This window comes from Podarcis melisellensis (assembly GCF_964234715.1).
Source record: "Podarcis melisellensis genome assembly, chromosome: 9".
Taxonomy (NCBI): Eukaryota; Metazoa; Chordata; class Lepidosauria; order Squamata; family Lacertidae; genus Podarcis; species Podarcis melisellensis.
The window spans coordinates 27702778-27727377 of NC_138541.1; the positions used below are offsets into that span (position 1 = coordinate 27702778).

Below are 24600 nucleotides of genomic sequence, written 5' to 3' on the forward strand. Positions count from 1 at the left end.
ATCAGCTGCAGTTTCCAAGCAGCCTTTCTGTTCTCTACTGTGAGGGTCAGCACTGTTTTGTTATAGCTCCCACCCCTCCTGCTCTGACTAGTTAGCCAGGGAGTGTGTGCCTTGAGAGAGTCATAAAAGAGGCCAATTCTTATTTAATATATCGACCAGAAATCCACTCATGCAATGAGTTAACCAGCTTTCTGGTGTCTCATTCAGCACAGATCCCTGCTCAGATCTCATAAGCCTAAATTGCAGGCCAAGATTGCAGCCAAAATTAATTGCAGATACTTGCCTCAAACTTCAGTTTCTCAGAGCACATGACAAGATTCGGAAAACAAACTCAAGTGTGTGGATAAAGGGCCTGAATCATAATCAAAACAAAAAGCATCACACATTATAAATTTTAAAGAGATTTTGTGATGTGTGTGTTTTTAAAAGCAATTCAGTTTATCTTTGAAGAGTCAGTTTATGACTTTAAACTCTAGAAAGTTGAAACAGTCATTGAAACAGTCCCTCACAGGTCTCTGGATGGATGATTACGACACATAGAATCATAGAGTTGGAAGAGACCCAGAGGATTATCTAGCCAAGATCTTCAGGGATCTTCAGACTTGGGGTTCAAATATGGACCTCCAACCTCCTTTGTTTGGCCCTGTGAGTTCTCCCAGTGGCCTTGCTGCATGTCCTCAGGTGCTTCCACCTGGCTGGAATGTGTCCTTGAACTGTGAAAAGGTAATGCCTCTTGTTTGGGTGCATAAAAATCTCTAGACTTGTGCATGGCTGGCTGCTGGAATATAACACTGTGTACAAAGGTAAGATCTACATCAATTAGTCTCCTCACTTTTTGCTTCTGGCCCTTCCCACGAGTAGCATGGACCTCCTGGAAAGTTGCTCATTGGGGAATGAGGCCTTCAGACTGAAAAAAGTTTCCCATTCTGGTATAGAAGGTAAAAAGCAGCAGAATTTTGTTTCTTGAGAATCTTAATCTGTGTTTCTTAACTGGTAGAAGAGCCTCTTTTCTATCGCACAAGTCACTGAAATACTGTATTTCCTCAGTAATTTGTTTAACAGACATTTTGATCTCTGTTTTAGCTTTTACAGTAAGACAGCTGTTGATGCTTTTGCAATGAAGCATTTTCCGATTTATGTACAGTAATGCATAAATCCCAAAAGAATCCTGCAAAGAATGTGGAAAGAGATAAAGATAGCATTAAAAGCAAGATATACCAAAAAATAAAAAATTTAGATAGTCATATATGGTAACTGGAATTATGGATGCTCAATAAGAAGTAATTCGTAGAGATAATAAGGCTATGAGAACTACTTTTTAAACCCCTCTTGTGGGACTCACATTCTTAGAATGAATATTTCTCTGCAAGTTGTGTCCTTATGTGACAAATGGCCTCACATTTTGATGAAGTGCATGGGTGTGATACACCAATCTCCATGCTGAATCTCAGAAATCCCTGTGCTGGGGTCACTAGGCATGAATTTAGTAATTTGGAAAAGAAATGGGAGAGTGCTGTGTAGCCTGGAATTGCCATCTTTTAAAACTCACTTTTTATACTAACCAGGCAATGGTTTGGATCCAGAATGAATTAATTGCATAGTTCCCTTTTGAAATAAATGAAATTTTAGTCATGACTAATTTTACCCATTGATTTTGATCAGAATTAAAATAAATTAACTTAGTCTGGATGAAAGGCAATGTCATCACTAGTCTAGTCTAGAACTGTCTGTGTTGCCCTCTTATTCCCCTAGTCCCAAGATACAGTTTGTAGCTGCCACCCTCCCCACCAAAAAATATGCAATTGTAGGCACAAGCCTGTCCAACGTAAAACGGTGAATTTGTGTTGATGCTTTAAAGTGCTTCTGTGCATTTAATTAGAAGTTTCCTTTCTGGAAGGCATAGCGTTCTATTTTTCTTATTGCCTCCTCCAGCACAGCTAGCATTTCTAATAAGTAACTGCTGAATTTCCCCTTAAGGTTCCCATTTTCTTGTTCCTCACAGTGTTAAACTACTGGTTTCATTTCACTTTGCCTTTTTTCTTTTCTTTATAGTAAAACAGCACAATTTCACATTGATTCTATTTTACATTAGCTACTAAGTATTAACACACTATGTGTTAATACTCAGTAGTGGTGCCCACTCAAGCATATGAGTGATTATATAACCTTTAGGAGACATCTGAAGGCAGCCCTGTATAGGGAAGCTTTTTAAGGTTTAATGTTTTAATATGTTTTAATATATTGTGTCAACTGCCCAGAGTGGCTGGGGAAACCCAGTCAGATGGGCGGGGTACAAAGAATAAAATTATTATTATTATTATTATTATTATTATTATTATTATTATTATTAAGATTGTAAAATTTCCTCCCTTTGCCTTATTTTTATAGTAAAATAGTACTTTCCCACAAAAAATATTTTTAAAAAGTGAAAAGAAATCAGTAATTAACGCACACTCCTCCTGGCAGGAGTTGGTTAATAACAGAACAATTAAGGAACAATTCATCAGTAGTAAGGAGCAGTTTATCAGAAAAGCAATGCTTAAGCAGCCATATAGGGCCCCAGTGCACAAGGAAACCCAGAAGCAGCCATAGCACTCCTTCTCTCACAAACATAGGCCCTATTCAGACATTGTCATACCTTCCAACATTCCCCAGGATTTTTCTCACTCTCCCCAACTTTGACCCATCATCGTTTTGTCGCATCCCCCCCCCAAACCGGAGCATTTCCTATCAGGAGGAGGGTGAGTACCACAAATGAGACACAGCACACATGCTCTACACTGTCCTGAGAAAACCCTTAACCCTGATTTAAATTTATTTTATTATTTAGTAGATTTACGTAAAGAGAAAACAATTAATACATTTTAGAAAGTGGCAAGATTAGACACAGACGCACAAAGCATTTTTTTTTAAAAAAAATTAAGACTCCTTGCACTCCAATCTCCCTTTCTTCCTACTTGCATCAGCAACTCATTTTGCTAAAGGACCACTTTGATAACAGGCCAATACAGTGGTACCTCGAGTTACAAATGCCTCAGGTTACAAACATTTTAGATTAAAAACTCCAGTAACCTGGAAGAGTAACCTCGAGTTGAGAACTTTGCCCCAGGATGAGAACGGAAACCATGTGCTGGAGCGCTTAGCAAAAGCACCCTTCTAGTTAAGAACAGTTTCATGTTAAGAACGGACCTCTGGAACCAAGTACGGTAAGTTCGTAACTAGAGGTACCACTGTACATGGTCAGATAGTCATCCGTCAAATCCTGCTCCTGTAAATGCCATTTCACCACATCCCTTTGTAGGCCCAGTTTCTGTTACAGTCCTAGGTATCCCCTGAGTCTGATACACTTGCACAAAAGGATAGGTGTTTAAATCTTACGATTGCCTTCAAAACATGAGAATTTTAAAATAATGCATTTGAGATATTTTTTCCGTCTGGGCTCTGAGGATTTCTGTGTGTCACCATGGCTTATGCATGAAACTTATTCAGTGCATGAAACTGACTGAGGCGACACTTCCCCTGTCTGTGCTCATCTTGCCCTTAGATCCCCTGAACACCCACCAAGGTTACATATTAGCATGACACCTTTGTGTGTGGGGTTTCCCGTCCCTCCCTTCCACTGTGAGATCCTCCTCCCAATTGGTTCATCACCACCTCTTCTGAAACCCTGATGTCACATGCCAAGCAAACCCAGTGTTTATGACCTGCCTGTTTGGAGAGCATTCATCACGGAGCAAAATGCATTTGGTACCCTTCTTCGGTAGGAGAAAAGTCATTATAGCAACCTTAGATGTTTTCTGGTTAGAAATCCTGTAAAGTCTTTAATGGAGAGAGAAGGCCACATGTGCTAAAACCTTCGGAAGACTAGGGTGCTGCTTAATCATTGCAATAACCCCATGAATGTGAATAGCATTGTTGCTAATCCATTCTCAGTGGGACATTTCAACATAGTGTATATAAGACAAGAGGGCAGTGGGGGTGAACCCATCTCTTCCCAATATATATACACACTTTGTTTGGATTAGGAGAATACAAAACGTGCTGCAATTGTAACTTTACAAGTCTGGTAACATTTACAAAAGTAAACTCTCTGTCTGGGGGAGATTTACAAGTCCTCGTCTCTGCTGTTTTGATTTAGTTGTCATGGGCAAATGCTCTTGGGTTTAAATATAGCCTTTTCTGCCTCATGGACAAATAGTCCCTTTCGTTTGTGCTTCCTTGACATCATTTTGCTTTGCCATGAAGGTGGGCTGAGCAGAGCCAACTGACGAAAGAGTGGGCTGTTCCCTTGATCCGGGAAAACTCCCTCGCTCTCAGTCAATGACTATGCTACAGAGTGCAGTGTGCAGGCAGTGTCAGCAGGAGTGAGCTTGCGCCTCTTTCTCTCTCTCCCTTTCTAATACCATACGGGAAAGCAAGCTTCAAGTTCAGTAAACATCCACAGCATCTAGGATTTCTCTCTCTTTCCTCCCACCTAAAATTACTTCTGCAAATGAATACTGCCTAACCTCCCCAAGGAAAGAAAAATGGGCACTGGGGATTATATCTGCATCACCATGACTGGAGGAGCACCCTGGGGCTTTAGACTTCAAGGTGGCAAGGAAGAAAAGCAGCCTTTGCAGATTGCCAAGGTAGGACGGTGAGAATGTCTTTATCAGTGTTTTGTGAAAAGGAAAGTATCTGCAGGATGTTTTGTTTCCTTGGGAGAGGGGTTAGTATGTCTAGTTGAGAAATCCTGATAAAGGTTATATTCCAGCTCCAGATTTAGATTTGGGTTAATGGAATTCTCAAGTGTATTCTTAAGCAGTTGAGTTTAATTTTAAAAAGCTAACATTTCTGAAAGTTTCTTATGTCGATCAAAGTACAAAGGTTTCCTCCTGCCTTGCAGAAAAATACTCAAGTCCTATGAGATGCTGATGGCTTTTAGCTCCTGTTGAACTTGCTGAATGGTGTTGAAAGAACTCTGTACAGTTAGGACTCTGGGACTAGCAAGCCCTCCTTTGATGAGAGATTTGTGACACTTTCCTTCTAGTCTTCTTGGCAAAGGAACGAATGTATGGCTGCGAGAGAGAAAATGTGCTTACCGTTTTGAGGAATCTTGGAAAGCATGTTGATGAAACTGTTGCTTAATATTTATCAGCCTCACACCAGCCTGAATTGCTTTTATGAGATGCTGCTTATATCCTGATGTATATTTAATAATTTGTAGGAGATTTGTGATCTTCATTATGGATCATGTGAGAAGTTACTCTGAAATCTTCTGCATTTTCAGGAGTTTTGTATGGGGGGGGGGTTGGGAATCATGTTTTAGAACTCTTTTAAAAAAAGAATCTGAGAATTAATTAGGGTGCCATTTTATTGTGTTTGGGGAGCAACTTGTGTTTACCATTGAGTATGACACTTCTATGTCCATAATGCTTGAGAGAGTAAGTTTTAGGTTTAATTTTGGATTACTTACTATAAATCAGAACATCTTAACTTGAAGAAATAGGTAGGCTGAGGCAGCCCTATCCTATGCATATTTACTTAGAAGGAAATGACAATGCTATCTAAACTAATTTTGGAGCAACTTGAGTGAATTCAGTGAGACAAATATATTGCATGACTTCACTTAGGATCAAGCATTATTTAATTCAATCAAATTTAATTCTGAGTAAACATGCATAAGATTATGTTTCAATAAGAAAGGAAAAGAGAATGAGGAACTTTCATTGTCTTTTAGTTCTTCTAAACAGGTAACTAAGAATATGATGGCTGTTTAAAATGGATGCGATGCTCAAGACAACTTTGTTCAGCCCTGTTAGGCCAGTTTGTTTTTTCAAATAGTTAAGCAAAATAACTTGGAAGTATAAGATTACAAATATGTTTTAAAGTTATCCTCTGTTTGTAAAGAACATTGCCTCACTCTATATGAAAAAAGACACTAGCTTTTTCTTAAACAGTGGTTCTAGGCAGTTCATATATACAAATATCATATGCATGTATCATGATATTTGATTATTAAACATTCTGGCAACATACTAGTAGATTTCTTTTTGAGAGAGAAAAGCTTCCCATGTCTTGAATGTAGCTGCTGCTTTGCAAGAGATAGCAGAATCCTGCCACCTAGTGAAACTTTCGTGAAAGAAAGCAATAGAAACTATTTAAATAAAATAGATTGTGGTGGGGGACCACAGTCTAAAAGTGAAACAAGAATCTATGCAAAGGGTAATCAGATCTGAGGGATAAGAAACAAAGATATTGCATCCTTGGGACTTCATTATGAGGTAGGCAGTTGCATACATTCAATTTTATCCAAATCAAGCATAACTGGTAATTTTGTGTTCTATTATTCCTATCACTAGGGATGTAACAATTGCCATTCTGGATCAAACCATTATCCATTTAGACCAGCATTTATTTTCTGATAGCAGCCTTGTGGGAACTCACAAGGTAGCCACTCTCTGTTCTTTCCCTTTGCTTTCTGGATTTTGGAGGCAATGCTGCTTCTTTACCTGAGGTGTGCTTCTTAGTGAGCACACCTCATAGTCTTTTCAAGGACGATTCTTCATATGTACACCAAATCCCAAAAAATAAAATATTTAAATAGTAATCTAAGCTAATGTCTTAGATGACCACAAATTGTGGCAGTGAATTCCATAGAATCATGTGCCTATTGCATGAAAAAGTGTTTCAAAAGTATATTTGGAGAAAACACTCTGAAATGAATGGGAAGCTACTCAGCAATTGTACTTGGTGGTATCATTTCATTGAAACCCGTGGAATCAACAGTTGAGTGAAATAAACTATAACACACTAAAGCTTAGACCATAAGAAACGTATTAGTCTTCAAGGTGCATTCAGTTTTGGATTGGGCTCAAACTAGTGTTGATGGAGAAATAAGATGCATTTCACATTCACAGGTGAATTTAGCAAATTTGCACTTTCTGAAACACTAAGCGAACTGAAATACAACCATCACTCGAAAGTTACGATCTCCCCAATTTGGCAATCTCCAGCCAAGAAAATGTACAAAAATGCACATATTAGTGAAAATAACATGCAGAAATGCAAAGCATTATGGAAATTGCTTGCAAAACTGCATATTTGTTAAAAGCCACATACAAGTGTATTTACTAGGAGAAATCCACACTAAAATGCTGAAAAATTTAAATAAGTTTTTTTAAAATTTAAGATTGGGAAAATGAAAAAAAGAGAGAACAGTAAATTGATAGGTTCATCCACTATAGTCCAAAATGGCTGCTGATCTGAAGGCACTGAGATCTAGCAGAGGCTACTCACTGGAAGAAGGCAGTAGGGAGGTGCTTCTTGCTAATGTGAGCCAGTGTAGTATGGTGGTTAAGGCTTTGGAGTAGGACCTCTTCAACTCCCCACTTGCCCATGAAGTTCACTGGGTGACCTTGGGCCAGTCACTGCTTCTCATCTTATCCTAACCTACGGTACTTCACAGGATTGTTGTGGGGATCAAATGTGGTGGGTCAGAACCATGTATTCCACCTTGAGTTCTTTAGATTTAAAAGTTTGTTATAAATACAGTAAATAAATTGCAATCTCCCCTTCCCTCTACAGAGTCCCAGAGCTGCTCTAGAGCATCTCCCAGCCTTCTGGAAAAAAATTTCCAGAGGGGTGCAGAGGGAAGAAGAAATTGACACACACAAAAAGAGCCTCCAGTAAAAGATAACTCCACCAAAAGCGCAACTCTGGATTCAACCCTTTGTCATTTTTGGCTTCATGCAAATGAAGAAATAAAAGCAAGAAAAAAGGGAGAATAGGCCCGTGATAGAATATTAGAATCTCCTCAAGCGATTCCCAGCTCCACTCCAGTTCAGTGCTTCACATTGCTGTCCCCTTGTTGTCGACTGATCTAAACACTTTTGGCCTGACTGTAATATAAAACAAATGAGATGAAATGCTTTTAATTTCTTGTTTAAAAAATAGCAAGCTTGGGAAAAGGGGGCTTGTTTGAAGCAACCCTCTCACACACAAAAATCCATGATAGTCATGGGACTCTCTTGGGTTCTAATCTTTCCCAGCATACTATTTGCCTATGAGGGAGAGGGAAGACTGCCAAACTTCCAGTATGTTCTGATATTGAGATTTCCCAAGAGAACTAGTGACTCAGCAAACCTTCTAAGTATCCTGTTCTAACATCTAGGCTGTTGTATGGAATTATAGGGTCCCAGGCCTGTCCGGCACTGAAACTTCTTGAAGTGCTTCAGTCTGTTTTTCTCTCCCCTCTTCTGTCCTCCTGGATATATGCACACTGGGATAAGGACCCAAGCATTTGATTTAGACCAAGGTTTGGGAAGCTGTGGCCTTTCAAATGTTGATCCCCTCCCAGCCATCATGGATAATGGTCAGAACCTGATAGACCATTAAACTGATCACATGGGGAAGACCCACATGATTCAACCCAGCTCTGTGGCTAAAATATACACAAGTGCCCTCCTGTGATGAGGTTAAATCATGGGAAAGTGGCTTCCACTCTGGCGGTAGTATGTATGGAAAGGAGGCAAGAATGTAGCAAAGTTCTAACTCACAGGTCTAAATAATATTCCTCTGGGTTGCACCTACTCTGAAGGTGTTAAAATGTTTATTTGAAGAAATTCCAAGCCATGTAAGAATAAAAGATAAATAAATGAAGAGCAGTTTTATATGAACAATAGTGTTCCTATGACAGTTGTGCATATCATATTGAGGGTTGGTTTTTTTTGACAGCCATTATCTAATCTTTGTGTTACCCTTAACAATGAGCAGTTTTTCTTCTTCTTGTGTAAACTCATCTGTCTTTTGGGCATTGTACCAAATAAGCAATCATGCTAATGCAATGCTAGTTAACTGTGCGGCAGCCAATGGAAACATATTTGTATCCAAACAGACATGTGAGAGTGTGAAGAAATAAAATAAAGGATATATAAACTTTTTTAAAGGTGCACATAGCAATCAAAGATAGAGTCTTAATAGGGCCAAATCTATTCAATATGTGTAGTAAATATACCTAGTTAGGAACAGGACTAGAGTTGAAATAGCCATGAAGCTCACTGAGTGACCTTTGACCAGGCATCCTCTCACACCCTAATGTTCCTCTCAGGCTTGTTATGAGAGCTGTCCAAACTGAGTCATAGTGTCAAGATGGAAGCAACTACTGGCCTTTCTAAATGAATATTGTCCTACTACCACCTTGAGAGATCTTTCCATTCAAACATCCCAGTCCATAATGGAGTAAATCCAAAGTATTCAGACTCCACAATACTTGGGCCAGCTGAGGTCACTAAATCAATGGGGTAAATGTGGATTAAATCCATTCATTCTAGTTTACTGTGCATGGACTAGATTGGAATAAACCTTTCTGGTTAGGCCAGTCTATTATTCTGAACCAGGATGGAAGATTTACAGTCCAAATTTGGGTAACTGAAATGATTCATGTTCGTCATTACATTTGTTGGGTTCTTTTTTCTGCATGACATTCACTTTTGTATCACTTGCTTCAAAGGCTAGCTGCCAAATTTAATTGGCCCGGTTTTTAAAAGCATATGGAAATAATCTGGAAGGCAAGAATAATTTCATGGCTAATGAAACTAGGAGGCAAATCAAGTCCCAGGCAAGAAAATAATAATAATTTAGCTGTCTTCTAGGACAGTAGTAAAAAGATGGCACTAGATCAGTATACGAGTGTACATTTTAGCTTGCTATTACATAAGAACAAATGCAATGAACAAGCTGTAATTTGAAGTCTGTATCTTATGCATAAGCAAGGGTAAAGTAACTTCTGAAAACACCTGGGTCATGATTCATCTCCATGATTCATGAGACCACATGCCTGGGAATGTTGGTTGGCAAAGTGCCCAGCAGAGTTCTATTCTATTGTGTCCATCCTGATGGACTGCTTCTTCATTCATTCATCTTTTGGGGATGGATCATATGCCTTGTGATTAAGGTTTTGAATGTGAAGACTTGTGAAAATATACTGTAAGTTGCAATATAGGTCAATTCCTTCTGTAGTTAGCTCTGGTTTCACTACAACAAGGCTAGTGAACCGATGGCCTTCCAAATGTTGTTAGACTACTGTTCCTCTCATCCTTGACCATTGGCCATGGAACCCACAGTATAATGTTTAGCCACCCCTACACTACAATATAAAGACCACATTTGGAAGTCACATGGTTTAGGGCAACATAAAGAAACCAAGCCTTCTCCTGGGCATGAGAGCTCCACCTTCCCTTCATCCCTTCCCATGTAGCCAAGAGAGTTTGGAATGTTGTGTTTCCACTTTTAGTTAACTGTGTAGTCTGAACTGAGAACTGTGGTTAGCACTAACTATAGTTTCAGCAAGCCAGCTTTGGAAACTACTGTTTGACGAAAACTTGCTTGAAATTAGCCAGTTATTTTATTTGTCCAAAGGTAAAGTTGGTGTTAATCAGATGATGCTGTTAACTGCTAGATGTGAAAGCAAAGGCTCTTTAAATTCTCTCCCCAGCTACTTGTAGGAAGGGTGAGTTCCTTTCAGGGAAAATAGTGGGGTATAAATAAATAGAACCATGGATCAACATAATGTTTTAATCCAACCAAGTGTACACCCTTAACTGAGGGTTGGATATCTCAAGTCCACATTTAATAACTCCTGGAATAACTTCCCTGTTAGCATTACAGATGGAATTTAAGGATGGAATACTCAAGCAGACTGAGTACTGAAGTAGTAATACTTGTGATTGAATGAATGTTTGCTTGCAGTTTCAGTTTTTAATGGTCAAACAGCATTACCTAATCTGGTGCCCTTCAGATGCTTTGGACTCCCAACTCCCATCAGCTCCAGCTACTGTGGCCAATAGCTGGAGATTCTGGGAGCTGCAGTCCAAACTATCTGAAGAGTATCCGGCCAAGGAAGGCTGCTGTAAATAATATTAACAATAGGAAAAGAACTTGGATGGATTGGCTGCTGAGTGGCTCTTGCGGTTTTCAGTGTCTCATGGGAACAATTTTGCCTAAAAGAGTGGTTTGAAATTCAGACCTACATTACTCTTCAGTGGGGAAAGCGTAACAGACCTTCCTCTATTGTGGCCATTGTTAAAACCAACTTGGGTGCATTATAAAATAATCTAATGAGAAGTGACATGGTGAAATCTTTAGAAAGAACCGGGCACAGTGCAATAATTAGTTTGAGGTTTGGGGGAGACACTAATCCTTGTCCTTTATTTGAACAAACAAGGCATTGAAATAGTAACTGAGAACAAAGACATATTGCATGCATCTCTTGTTTGCCCCTCACTTGGTGTTTTCATCAGATTTTGATTTGCATAGCTGGCCTAGAAAAAAGCCCTCTTGAACACAATTAACAAAAAAATACAGTTGGTACCACTAGGTGACACTAAAAATAGAACATCAGCTGACTGCTTAAATCAGATCGAACACTTGGCTTTCGCCATTGTTGCTCGGTTAGGTCGTATGATCAGAGACAGAGGACTCTTCTGTAGATGGAAATTGTGGCAGAATTCAGCTGAATTTGGGACTTCTAGGTGAAGAAGAAGAAGAAGAAGAGGAGGAGGAGGAGGAGTTTGGATTTGATATCCCGCCTTTCACTCCCTTTAAGGAGTCTCAAAGCGGCTAACATTCTCCTTTCCCTTCCTCCCCCACAACAAACACTCTGTGAGGTGAGTGGGGCTGAGAGGCTTCAAAGAAGTGTGACTGGCCCAAGGTCACCCAGCAGCTGCATGTGGAGGAGTGGAGACGGGAACCCGGTTCCCCAGATTACAAGACTACCGCTCTCAACCACTACACCACACTGGCTCTTTGTTGAACTTGAAAACTACACAAACACAATTGCCATATCCCAGTCCTAGGCATATACATATCTATAGAGCCTTTGGGCATAATATGTCCTATAAATTATAGTACAAGATAGCAAAGAAAGCATTCCCTAGCTTACGGGTTTGTTGAAGGAAGAATAAAAGTGGATAGATGGGTGCATGGTCCTATGAAGAGCAAGATAAAAAAGGGGATTAATAAACTAAGAAATAAACCTGTAGCGATTTTTGAACTTTAACCAATAGTTTTGACGTAATATCACAATATCACAATAAATCCCCTTCATTTCACATATCATTTGTTTGTTTATTTACTGCTTGATTGTAATGAAACCTCAAACCCAGTTTACAAAAAGAGTAATAATAATAAAAATCAGTAAAAAACCCCAACTATTTGAAAGTGGCTGGGGCATCCCAGCCAGATGGGTTGGATGATGAATGAATGAAACAAATGACAAGCTAAAAACCAGATTAAAACACATGCCAGCATTCAACATGCTTGGATAGACAAAGATGTTTCTAGACGGCACCAAAAAGAGATAGTGAAAGCACCTGCCTGATGTCAATAGGGAATTCCATAGCATGGGGGCTGCAATATTAAAAAGGACACAATTTCTTATAAATGCAGAACATTTACGTGGTCCTTCTTGAGCAATGGTCACATGTTTTGTGTACTGTATAAAATGCTAATACCAATAGTTTTGGGGTTCCAATAAGATAAGTATACCCACGCAGCCATGACCTTGTCACTGCCAGCCATGCCTTAGGCCCATCCTGGTAAACTGCAGCAATACCATCATTAGGAGAGTGACTCCACAGTGACTCCATCATTAGGAGAGTGACTCCTTGATCACGCTGGTTGTTGCTGAGCTAGTGCCTATCTGATTGGTGCATGTGATCATGGGAAACAGGACAACCATGGAGCCTGTTTATTCATGTACACTAGCTAGAATCTGCAGCCCTGATAGCAAACTCCAGGATAGCTACCTCAGGACAGGAGCAACAGTCAGCACAATTTGGAACAGTGCCGTTCAGACCAGTGGGGATTTTGCCATTGGCTTTAGTGAGAGACTGGTGGAGTGCCCATTTGGGAAGGTCACCTAACTGGTTGGAACACCTGACAGTTCTTAGATTACAAGAATCATAAACCAGCCATTTTCCATCCATTTCCTTGTATGCCATCAAGCAGAGTAACACTAGAATTAGCAGCCCTGAGTCTCAGACAACTACACATAAAGAAGCAGAAGGTTTATAAGAACAGAGCTATAGAAGATTGATTATTATACATTGGCGGCACATAAACTTTTGGAAAAGAATTCCCTTGTTGAACACAAATATTTTATTAATGATTCTATGCAGCTCTATAAGGGAAAGGTAAGTTTCAGGTCAAAATAATAAAAGGAACAGGAAACGGCACACATCTTAACTTTATTTTCATTTACAATGGTAATTACTTCTGACATCTGTTTAAAGGCTATCCAGTCCTTTAAAGTCTGTTTCCTGGAGAAAGCTGAGCTGACTTTTGTAGTTTTTACAGCTGAGAGTGTTGGAATGGACTGTTCCTCAGAATTAGATTAATGAAGATAATGCCACAACAGTTGAGGCCATTTATGAAAGCATACATGACTGGTAATCTGGAGACAAAAAGTGACACCATATGTTAGATTCCTACTTAGAAATTTGATACTTTGAACACAACAGCAAGGCTAATGGTTGCTGTCATCAGACCAGTTTTTGCGAAAATCATTAATAAAATGAAACGTAACTTTGACTGATAAATATATTTTAACTTTAGGATACTACTTTATGGCTTTAAATATGTTTGTTGCCTATTGTTCATTGCCTGGTTCTATTGACATTGCTCTCATAAATTTATGACTTATTCAGAAATGTTCCAGTGTGTGTTGAAATGTTTTATGAATTGTTCATATGCTCTAAGTTCTATTTGGATTCTAAAATATGGGTCTAGCTACCACTTTAAATTCCCATGGTAGCCTCAGTACAACCCCATGTTCAGGCATTGTGAGACATTAAAATGAAAGCTTAATCCAGCTGCCTGGTACCGATTGGAGTGTTTGACTAGAGCAGGCTTCCTTAACCTCGCCCCTCCAGATGTTTTGAGACTACAGTTCCCATCATCCCTGACCACTGGTCCAGCTAGCTAGGGATCATAGGAGTTGTAGGCCAAAAACATCTGGAGGGCTGAGGTTGAGGAAGCCTGGACTAGCAGGGGAAATGTATAGAAGGGCCAGGACAAACTTCAGCAATGGGTCATGGCAAAGAATCCCAGGTACTCACCCTGGCCCTGCATAAAGATGGTGCAAGATTGTAATGTACTAGATGAATGTCCACAGTTTAATATATCTGATAATGCTGTGGCTGTGTTAAAAGGGAAGGAAAAACAAACACATCTGTAAAGAAATCTAAACTAAGGCTGCAATTTGACGTTCTAGGGTGCAACTCCCATTGAACTAAGTAATACGTACCTCTGAGTAAATGTGCTTAGGACTGTCCTGCAAAGAAATAATGCCCAAAATTGTGGCTTAGGGATTTGAACACATGGATTTTGAAATATCCTGGCCCACCAGTGCCACCATATTAAGCCTATGTGGACCCATGGGTGGAGGATGAACCCCACTAAAGAAAACTTTGTGTAGGATCTTCTCACACCTAGATTTATGTCAATTTAACTGCCATGGTGCCCACCAAATAAGTTGAGTCTGGGGTAGATAGTTTGGTAAGGTATTGAGAATTTTGTGTTAGAAATCCTTTGCCACCAACTCTCTCCACAGGACTAGCACCTCCAGTCTTCCTAGAAAGTAGGTATTACAGTGCAAAGCTACACAGAAAAACTGTAAGTCTCTTTGGGTGCAATGGGACTTATTCACAGGTAACATGCACAGGGTGGCAGCCTTAAACTGAAGTCTGCATGTAGCGTGAGTTAAGCTCCTTCAGATATTTGGAGTTGGAGACTGACAATATATAGGGACGGATTGACAAGATCTGTCTCCCATGATCTGCACTGCACATTATTATTATTATTTAGATCAGCTTTATCACTGGTTTTTAAAGTGCATTCGCAATGTGCCTAGGGGTGAGCGAATCTGTCAATCTCAGTTTCTCCTTTCCCCCATATTAACTTCAGTTCTCCATATTTCCACATCAGCTACTGATGTATTAAAAAACTAAGTCCTCATGAAAATTTGTCAGTATTTTAATGAGAATTTCTCCAAATACACACACTTTTGCATGCAAAACATATTTTACTAAATTGAATGGATTTTTCTACACTACTTCCAGAAACATATGCATTGATATGCTCACTTTACATTTGTTTATGTATTTTGTACACATTACTTGGCTGAAAAAATCCCACTGCAAAATTCAGATGAATATGTGTGTCAAAAGATAGCTGTACATATTGCTTCAGAAAGTGCAAACTAGGTAGGTTTGCCTTCAAATGCAAACTGACTCTAATTTCTCCCCCACCCCTAAATTTGCCCATGCACATATTAGTGGGATTAGGAAACCTGGCTTACAAGGAGAGGGCCATTTATATATAGGCCTATTGCAGAGTTGTGAAGAGATGCATGCTGCATAGGGCACAGATCCCGCCAAACAATTCCTCCATCATGGCCTACATGCATTCATTGAAAGCATAGTTGTCCCTCCAGTACATCCCAAAGGGGCTTATGTGACTTGTTCTTAAGCCACATAGTACCGGTAATTGTCATGAATTAGCAGGATTTGAACCAATGATTCCCATATTCATATCCAATGACCACAGACCTGTTTGATTTACCTGCTTCAGTGAAGTTTGATACCAGTTCTCCTCTTTTTCTTTTAATTCTCTTCATAGTTATTCCTATTTTGTTGTATTAAATAAAAAGCAAACTTTTTTGTTTTTGAAAAACTAACTCTGACTAGCCAGTGTCAGACATTATTCCCAAGACAAATACCTTGTGTCAATGTCGGCCTTTTTCTCTGGATTATTTTTCTTTTTCACCAAGTATATTGTGGGGTAGCCCTGTGTATATGACAGGGAGAAGATGTAGCCAAACCCATTTCCTGTTCAATTCCGTTCTGATGTATTTGACCTCCTCCTGGGGGTTGGTGTGGCCTGTGGAGCTCAGATCTAAAGGGAAATACTACAAGGGATTTTATTTTTTGTTTTTATAGCTGCTATTTCCTTAATCTCTGTCAGTGAAACGCCTTGTAGAGGACTGTGTTTTAGCAGTTCTGAAAATGAATCAAGCTTTCAGCTTGTTTTGTTCATTCTTAATCTTGATGATCTGGCATATAGAAGGATACACACAAAGGAAATATTCAGGACTACCTTCACCAGAGTTAACTTGAGATGCAAGTAATGATGATGGCATGCAATAACACACTGATGGAGAGAGAGATGCACTCTTCACTCAGCAAAATTGCTTTCAGACAACCTTTTAATCTATTTTTTGTTGTTTGCAGGGTGATTAAGCAACGTTGACTAATTAATCAGCATGCTGCAGGTTGGTGTGCAAGAATTTAGTTATTGGCCAAAGCAGAAAAGTAGCTAAAAATAAAAATAAAAAACTAAGTACCTTAGGCTGTTTCAAATCATTTTACATATTTAATAATTGTAACTCTAAAAAAAAGCAACATTCCAATATAATAAATATTAAATTTAGTGTTGAAGGAAGAATCACTGTTCATTTTGTGGCTCTGCAGTGTCCTGGTTTCCAGCAGTGGGACACTGACTTTCCTGGGTGTGAAGGCAGGTTCATTATTTTTAATGGAACCAGGCCAAGGAGAGAAGGAAGTTCCATAGTAGTTGTCCACCTCCTTGTAACAACTAGAAGTGAACTCAAGCAATTGTCTTTGTCTCCGACTTAGACATACCCTTAACCTGTCAGGGTATGTCTAAGTCGGAGACAAAGATACAACAGGATCATGTCCTGTGGAACAGCTTCTCAAAAGGAGAAGCTGTTCCACAGGACATGATGGGCTGGGTGTTCATCAGTATGCGGATGATACCCAGCTCTACCTCTCTTTCAAATCAGAACCAGCGAGGGCGGTGAAGGTCCTGTGCGAGTGTCTGGAGGCAGTTGGAGGATGGATGGCGGCTAACAGATTGAGGTTGAATCCTGACAAGACAGAAGTACTGTTTTGGGGGGACAGGAGGCGGGCAGGTGTGGAGGATTCCCTGGTCCTGGATGGGGTATCTGTGCCCCTGAAGGACCAGGTGCGCAGCCTGGGAGTCATTTTGGACTCACAGCTGTCCATGGAGGAACAGGTCAAATCTGTATCCAGGGCAGCTGTTTACCAGCTCCATCTGGTACGTAGGCTGAGACCCTATCTGCCTGCAGACTGTCTCGCCAGAGTGGTGCATGCTCTGATTATCTCCCGCTTGGACTACTGCAATGCGCTCTACGTGGGGCTACCTTTGAAGGTGACCCGGAAACTACAACTAATCCAGAATGCGGCAGCTAGACTGGTGACTGGGAGCGGCCGCCGAGACCATATAACACCGGTCTTGAAAGACCTACATTGGCTCCCAGTACGTTTCTGAGCACAATTCAAAGTGCTGGTGCTGACCTTTAAAGCCCTAAACGGCCTCGGTCCAGTATATCTGAAGGAGCGTCTCCTCCCCCATCATTCTGCCCGGACACTGAGGTCCAGCTCCGAGGGCCTTCTGGCGGTTCCCTCACTGCGAGAGGCCAAGTTACAAGGAACCAGGCAGAGGGCCTTCTCGGTAGTGGCGCCCGCCCTGTGGAATGCCCTCCCATCAGATGTCAAAGCGATAAACAACTACCTGACATTCAGAAGACATATGAAGGCAGCCCTGTTCAGGGAAGTTTTTAATATGTGACATTTTAGTGTATTTTTCATCTTTGTTGGAAGCCACCCAGAGTGGCTGGGGAAACCCAGCCAGATGGGCGGGGTACAAATAATAAATTATTATTAATAATAATTTTCCACCAGTCGTGTCACATGGGGGAGGGGGAGCCACAAATATTTATACAGCTCCAGGGAGATTCTGTTTTAAACAAAGCAGCTATGTGCCAGCAGTGGTGCCAGGTATGAGGATGCCCCGGGCTACACCATCCTATTGAGTTCCCTGCAAGTTTGCAAGGGACAGTAGGGTTGGCAGCAGTAGTGAGCAACAGCAGGGATGGACAATGGCCTGCATGCCAAAGAGAAGCACTGGTGTGAGGAAGCTGAAGCCACTGTCATATTAGTTTCACCAGAATTCCCTTGGTCCCTCAGTTGGGACTCAGAGACATTATGGGAAACTATGATGATGCCACACTCTGGGAGATGCCCTCAGAAGCAAGAGTCCCAGTTGCAGGAGTACTTCACCTAAGTACTCACCAAGGCGATCACAGCCCAAATAAACCAAGGGTCAAGCAGAAAGCATCAGTCTAGGTCCAAATATGATTCAAAGACAAAATCAGGCAACAGTTCAAGGTCAATGTCACAGAGATTCAAGTAGGTTGCAAGGTAGCAGGGTAGCAAAACTAGACTCCCATACCCTCAAATAATTCTCTGATAAAAATAGGGATATCCTAGGAAAAAGTAGGACATTCTGGGATCAAATCAGAAACCGGGACAGCTTCTGTAAATCTGGAACAGTCCCTGGAAAATAGGGACACTTGAAGGGTCTGGACACCTCATATACTCTGGCCTCCAAAATTACAACTGTTGGCAGTGAACAGTGAACATTGCTCACAAGTAGGCCCCTTACTCATGAGAAGAATACTCTCAATCCTCTACTTGCCATCTGGAGACTCCACGTCACCCCTGAAGGTCTGGCAACCTTACCCCTCAAGGGAATCCTCAAGGGAATCCTCGTGTATGTTCAGTTCTTCCTTTAATGTTTTGTCCCCTGACATTCTATGACTTGTCAAAAGTGGGTCATTGAGGGCAGGCCAGTTCTGGGCCCATGCCACCAGCTGGATCCAATTCCCCACCCTCAGACAAGGGTGTCTGATTCATCATTTGAGGACTCTGTGCCTGATACCAGCTGAGATGTAGGTAAGGCAGATGATGGCTGCTGCCTTGTCAGAAGCTTCTCTTCAGGATGCTATTTTTTAAAAAAGTCTTTAAAAACCAAGCTGGAATCAACAGAGATGGACACTATCAAGCTTCTGGTTCCTGGCATTTGCCTTGCTATGCTACGTGCTGATGCCAGGAAAGCTGGGATAGCGCTTGTTGCTGAATGACGAAGCCATGATATTGGGGAAAAGCTAGAAGTGGAGCCTCACTCCATGGTCCACATAATTAGGCCCTACACACGAGTAATGCATGAACAGGACTCTTGTGCTGCAGACAACATCATGTGCTTGTGTCAACTTGGAACGTTATTCACTTTTTAAAGTTTTCAAGAGTGGCTAAAAGAAACTTTCCAGGTTATGTCCTGATTTCCATAATGCTATATAATATGTAGCACTCTCGTATCGGTCATTGCATAGATGTACATGGTAGCATAGCATGTTCAACAAAGCCCTCTGCTCTTAATGCGTGTTTATCTTCCAAATAAAAGGAGGTTGGTGGTTTTGTAACTATCAGTTCTTGGGCTATGGAGAATGTCTTCAAATAGGACTGGAGAGAAGTTTATCACAGCAAACAGATCTGATTCCCTTAAAAGGAAACAGCTTCGTTTTTCTTCTGCCTCTCTGGAGAACTGGCTACAAACTGGGAATTGTTATTGTATGACTCATTTGAGGACCATAGCTGCACAGAGTTCAGATAGGATTTTAATAAAACAGACCCCAGATTACTGGAAGGCAGCTCTTTCTCCAAGGAGGAAAATCTCAAACTGTTTTAAGGCAACATGGTAATATGAACTCCTCTGTAAAGCAGCAACAGCCAAGGTGGAGTAAATGTTCCAGATACCAGTCTTAGCTGTGCTGGGGAGAATTCTGCTCCTTCTCAAATGAAATCCTGCATTCATTTTTTATTTTTACAGCTCTGCTGATCAAGGGGGTGAGGCAAGCTTTTAGATGCCCAGGCGTGTAAAACTACAGAGAGCAGCAAATAAGCACACAGTGTTTACGGTTACACATCCAGCTGAGCTAAGATATTGCAGCAAGCATCTGCCGTTGCCCCGTGGCTTCCTTAGACCCTCAATGTAAAACACTACATGTCATGTTCTGCATTTGATTCCCACCCGTGATAATATATTTACGTCATGCTAATTGTACAGTAAGATGTGTGATGCATCTTCCCAAGAGCCAGTTGTCTTCATGAGAAGTGCAGAATAAAGGCACAGAATCAGGATTTCAATCACACAACGTATGTTACTGTTGCATATGAGGAAAGATAAGCATCCTAGCCACACATTATTCATGTAATGCAAATTAAGCACGCCATGCAATTGGGACACCCAGGAAATTCCAAATCACGTGACTTACCTCTGTACTGAGCAGCAGCTCGTGCCTTTGGGATTCATTGCAAACAAACATGTACAACATGTATACGTTGGAGGAAGAAGGGGTACTGGAGCAGCACAGCCCACCTGGACTAACTATGGCAATGCCCTACACGCAAGTAACAGATAATAGTTCATGGGTTAGGTGCATAGTTGAATTGTTAAACTGTGGCTTTAAAAGAGGCTTAGGCAAATTTGGAGAGGAGATGGCTATTGATGGTTACTAGCCACAATGGCTATGCTCTACCTCCATAGCTAGAGTCAACAATGCTTCTGAATCCCAGTTTCAGGGAACTATGGTAGGGGAGAGTGCTTCTTGTGCTGAAGCTGGTTGGCTTCTCACAGGCAACTTGTGTGAGAACAGGATGCTGGACTAGACAAGCCATTTGCCTGAGGTTCATCTTATGTTTAAATTCAGTGTTGAATGCAAGCCCGGCGGGAATTGGGTCCACTCTAGAGCTCCTTTTCAAGGTGGAAGAAAGACATGCATTCAGTTCTGTATGCAAGCCCCAATTCTAGCAGGAATCTTTGCAGCTGCAAATTGAATTCAAGCTGCAACTGCAAAAAAAAAAAGAAGCTTCCTTTGCAGCCCTGACTTAAATTAAAGCTGGGACTGCAAAGGAAAGATTGGGAGCACACTTAGCATGTATGTTCTTCCTTTAATGTTTTGTTCCCTGACATTCTATGACTTGTCAAAAGTGGGTCATTGAGGGCAGGCCAGTTCTGGGCCCATGCCACCAGCTGGATCCAATTCCCCACCTCAGACTATGTTATCTTCTAGTACAGTAACAACCTTAGCTAGATAGATCCAACTAGATCCCAGGTGGCTTTGGTGGAGTTTCCTGTTGCCATGACTTGCGCTTCCCTCAAAACCCCGGTTAATCTCAGGAATGGGGAAATGTTCCAGACTCAGGCAGCTGACACAGTTACTCTTAAACAACCTCTCACACTTGTGAGTGCTTCTGTGTTTTCTGGTGGTGATAAAACAGTCGGGATAAAACTGACAGAGGAAGAAATCTCATGACCAGCCCAAACAAACTAGATCCATGCACAAATGGTGTCTTGAAATTCTTTACATACTTGTAGGCAGAGAAACAGAATGGGCCATCCCAATGAATTTCCATAGAGGGTTGGTTTCTCAGAGTTGGGGCTTACCATTAGCAGTAATAGCTGCAACAGCACAACTTCTTTTTTCCTTCCTAAGGTGGGGAATAGGTTTGCTGGCAACATGGCCAACCTTTTGCATTCTCCACAATGTTCCAGAATCAGCATTGCTCAAGAGAATTATGGAGGGGAAATGGTGGCTGTCACACCCACAAAACAGTGCTTTAGGCATTGGGTGTGCATCAATCAACCAATTGCTGGTTGGTTTGGCAAAGTCCTGCCCACTACCCTTGGAGAGCCCACAAATATAAAGAGAGTGTGTTTGTGGGAGGAATCCAACAATGGCTGAGGCCAAGGCCTGGGTGTGGCTGGTTTTTACATCCAGAAACTGAACCCAAACATGCCCCATAGCTCATCCGTGATGGGCTGCAACTACAGGTGAGCCCCAGCAATCAGTTCAGCCAGTGGAGGAGGAAGCAACATCCTCCCCCAGCCACACCAAAGCCAGGAGGATGTCTCAACCAGCTGTGGCCACGGTGGACCACAACCATTACTCCCCACCATCTGGCAGTATGTGGTCTCTTCTGTCCATCTTCTACCTATGATTATCTTTCATCTTTAGCTTGTTGAAAGGATCCCTGGAGGTGTGGAGGTGACCACCTGTGTTCTTGACTCTTGGTCATTCTGGTTTATTGAAGTAATCAGAGACAGAATAGCTGGATGGGTAGAGGAGATTATGAATGCTTCTGCAGAGGAAACCAAGATGCAAACTTTCTGAAGGAAGCTTGGTAAGGAATTCTCTCAAAGAAGTCTTCTTTACCTCCTGGAGAATTATTGACCTGTGTCTAACATACAGTTTTGGGCAAAGTGGTTGTTAAGCATATGGCAGTAATCAGCTCCAGATATAGCTGGATGATACTGATTTTCTTGATCCTTAATAAACTATCTTTGAACCTGGCTTCAGGGATGGCATTGTCTTGACCAGCCTGGTGGACAACTAGTTCTGAGGCTAGACAGGGAAAGCATTACCCAGCTGGCTTTGTTAGTGGTGTTGGAGGGCTACAATTCAGTCCCATGGCTATTAGCTTATGAATTCCCACAGGGTTTTATCTTGTTTTCCGTGCCGTTTAACATCTACATGAAACTGCTGGGGGTGTTTGTTCAGAGATTTGGAGTACAGTTCTCCAGTATGCTTGCGATACTGAACTCTTCAGCTCCTTTCCACCCAACTCCAGGGATGCAGTAGAGACCCTGAACTAGTGTCTGGAGTCTGCGATGGCTGGATGTGGTCTAATAAAGTGAGATTTAATCCAGATGAGACAGAGTTGGTTTTGTTAAATAAGGAAACTGATACTTTGTTGTTGTTTTAAAACTGAGTGCATAACTGCTTGAACTGGTTATTGTTACTATGAGATATAAAGAAAATAATCACAACTCATATCCTGAAAGTACATGGGTTTCCCCAGAATTTTAATTTGTAATGCATTTGGACATTGCACCTCTTCCCCACCCACACAGAAAATCTGAAATTGTATCTCTGTGTGATGGATTTTATGTATGTAGTGAAAGAAAGTCAAAATATTGAGGTGTCTGACTGATCTGAAATGATTGGTACATCCTGAATGAGAGACTAAGGCTTCCTTCAGAATCATTAGACTCTGTTCCCAGAAAGCAACAATTGCATCTCACTAGCACTCATTATTATTGTGTGAATGCCTGCTAAAGTACGCTTGCTGGAAAATTATTTTAAAAGTACCTGGTGTCTTCCAGGTGTTGTAGGACTACAATACCCATCATCCATGACCACTGGTCATGCTTGCTGGGTTGATGGGAATTATGGTCCAACAATATGCAGAGGGTGATGGACTTCCCATTTTTGCTCTACCATAATAGTCCCCCCCTGCATGTTACTTAGATCAGCTTGCCATTCAGGCAATCTTAGGCACAATACATTAGGAATCCCATTGAAGTAAAAAGGAGAGTAAATGTACTTGTATACATCACCTTTCCATTTCAATGGGGAAATGGAAAAGGATTGTGCCTATAGCTTGTCCTTGCTATTGATTCACATGCACTTGGGTGGGATACTGTGTTTATTGTAAGAAACATCCTAGTTAAATATCTGCTAAGCTTAATAATTTCCAAAAACCTTGGATACTTTGGCTCTGTTTTGTTTAAACTGTTTGAGATTGGAGGAGCAACAGACACTAATGTTGAGAGTATAACTGCCAACATCTTGGGAGTAGTCATCTGGAAAGAAATATAGTATACTGGGAAAAAAATCACTTAAAATAAAGAGCTTGCAAAGCAAAATCAGAGAGATATATGGGACATAACTGGGCATGCTTTTTGCTATGCATTCCACTCTATCTCTGGTGTTTGTATTTGGGGTTGTAGTTTCAGAATCCATTTATCTGAAGGGTGGCCTTAGGTTTTTCACTTTTCCTTTCTTTTCTATATTTGGGGAGGTTCACATTGGCCAAACTACATATGCTCTGGGTGAGTATGCTTTATGAGAGCTGGGGTGGGGATTTTCATCAGGAAATTGTGATCAGCTCTATAAGGATTTTTTAAAAAAAACAACAACAACTTTAAGGTGGCCATGAACATCTATTGATTGGGATAGCAGGGGGATGTTGAACTGTTTCTGCTGTGACCTTTTCCTGACCTATAATCTCCTCTTCCAAAGCTGTACTGGAGGCTGACGGCACTGGCATGGGAAGCAAACACACCATCCATCCTTATGTCTATTGCATACATTGCCAGAGCAGCATGAGAAGCAGTTCATGGAAACCTCAGTGCTACTACCCTGGCAACACAGGAACAAGGGCCAAAGGCTGTTTTATTTCTGGTATGTTCCTGGATTTGCATTTATACCCCACCCTTTACTCTACAGAGCACAAGGTCTCTATTCAAATTTAATTCCCATAACAACTCTGTGAAGTAGATTAGACTAAGTGGCAGTGACTGGCCCAAGGTCACCCAGTGAGCTTCATGGCTGAGTAGGGATTGGAACCCTGGTCTCCCAGGTAGTCTGACACTCTAACCACTACACCCTCAGTGGCTCTGATTCACTAGTTTCCTAAAGCATCATTTGCTTTTTAACTTTGTGAGGATTGCATCCCTTTCTTGTTCACAATAAACATGCATGCATAACATAATGGGAGGGTTGCCCAGCTGTGTTGTGTTCAACTAGTGCAGCTGGTTTTGATGTGCAGGCAGCGGACCAGAGTGAAGACTTCTGCACCACGGTCTGCCACCCTGGCTCCACCTAGCACTTGC

The 24600-nt window shown here is 41.2% G+C and overlaps 1 protein-coding gene across 1 annotated transcript in view; it reads left to right on the forward strand.

Moving 5' to 3' along the window:
• The first annotated feature begins 4343 nt into the window (after window positions 1–4343).
• The window catches only part of SYNPO2 (synaptopodin 2), a 97584-nt gene continuing 77327 nt past the window's right edge, over window positions 4344–24600 (forward strand). Inside the window, exon 1 of the mRNA XM_081924773.1 lies at window positions 4344–4631. Coding sequence (XP_081780899.1) covers window positions 4527–4631 — 105 coding nt within the window. The 5' untranslated portion in view covers window positions 4344–4526. The remainder of the gene's footprint in view (window positions 4632–24600) is intronic.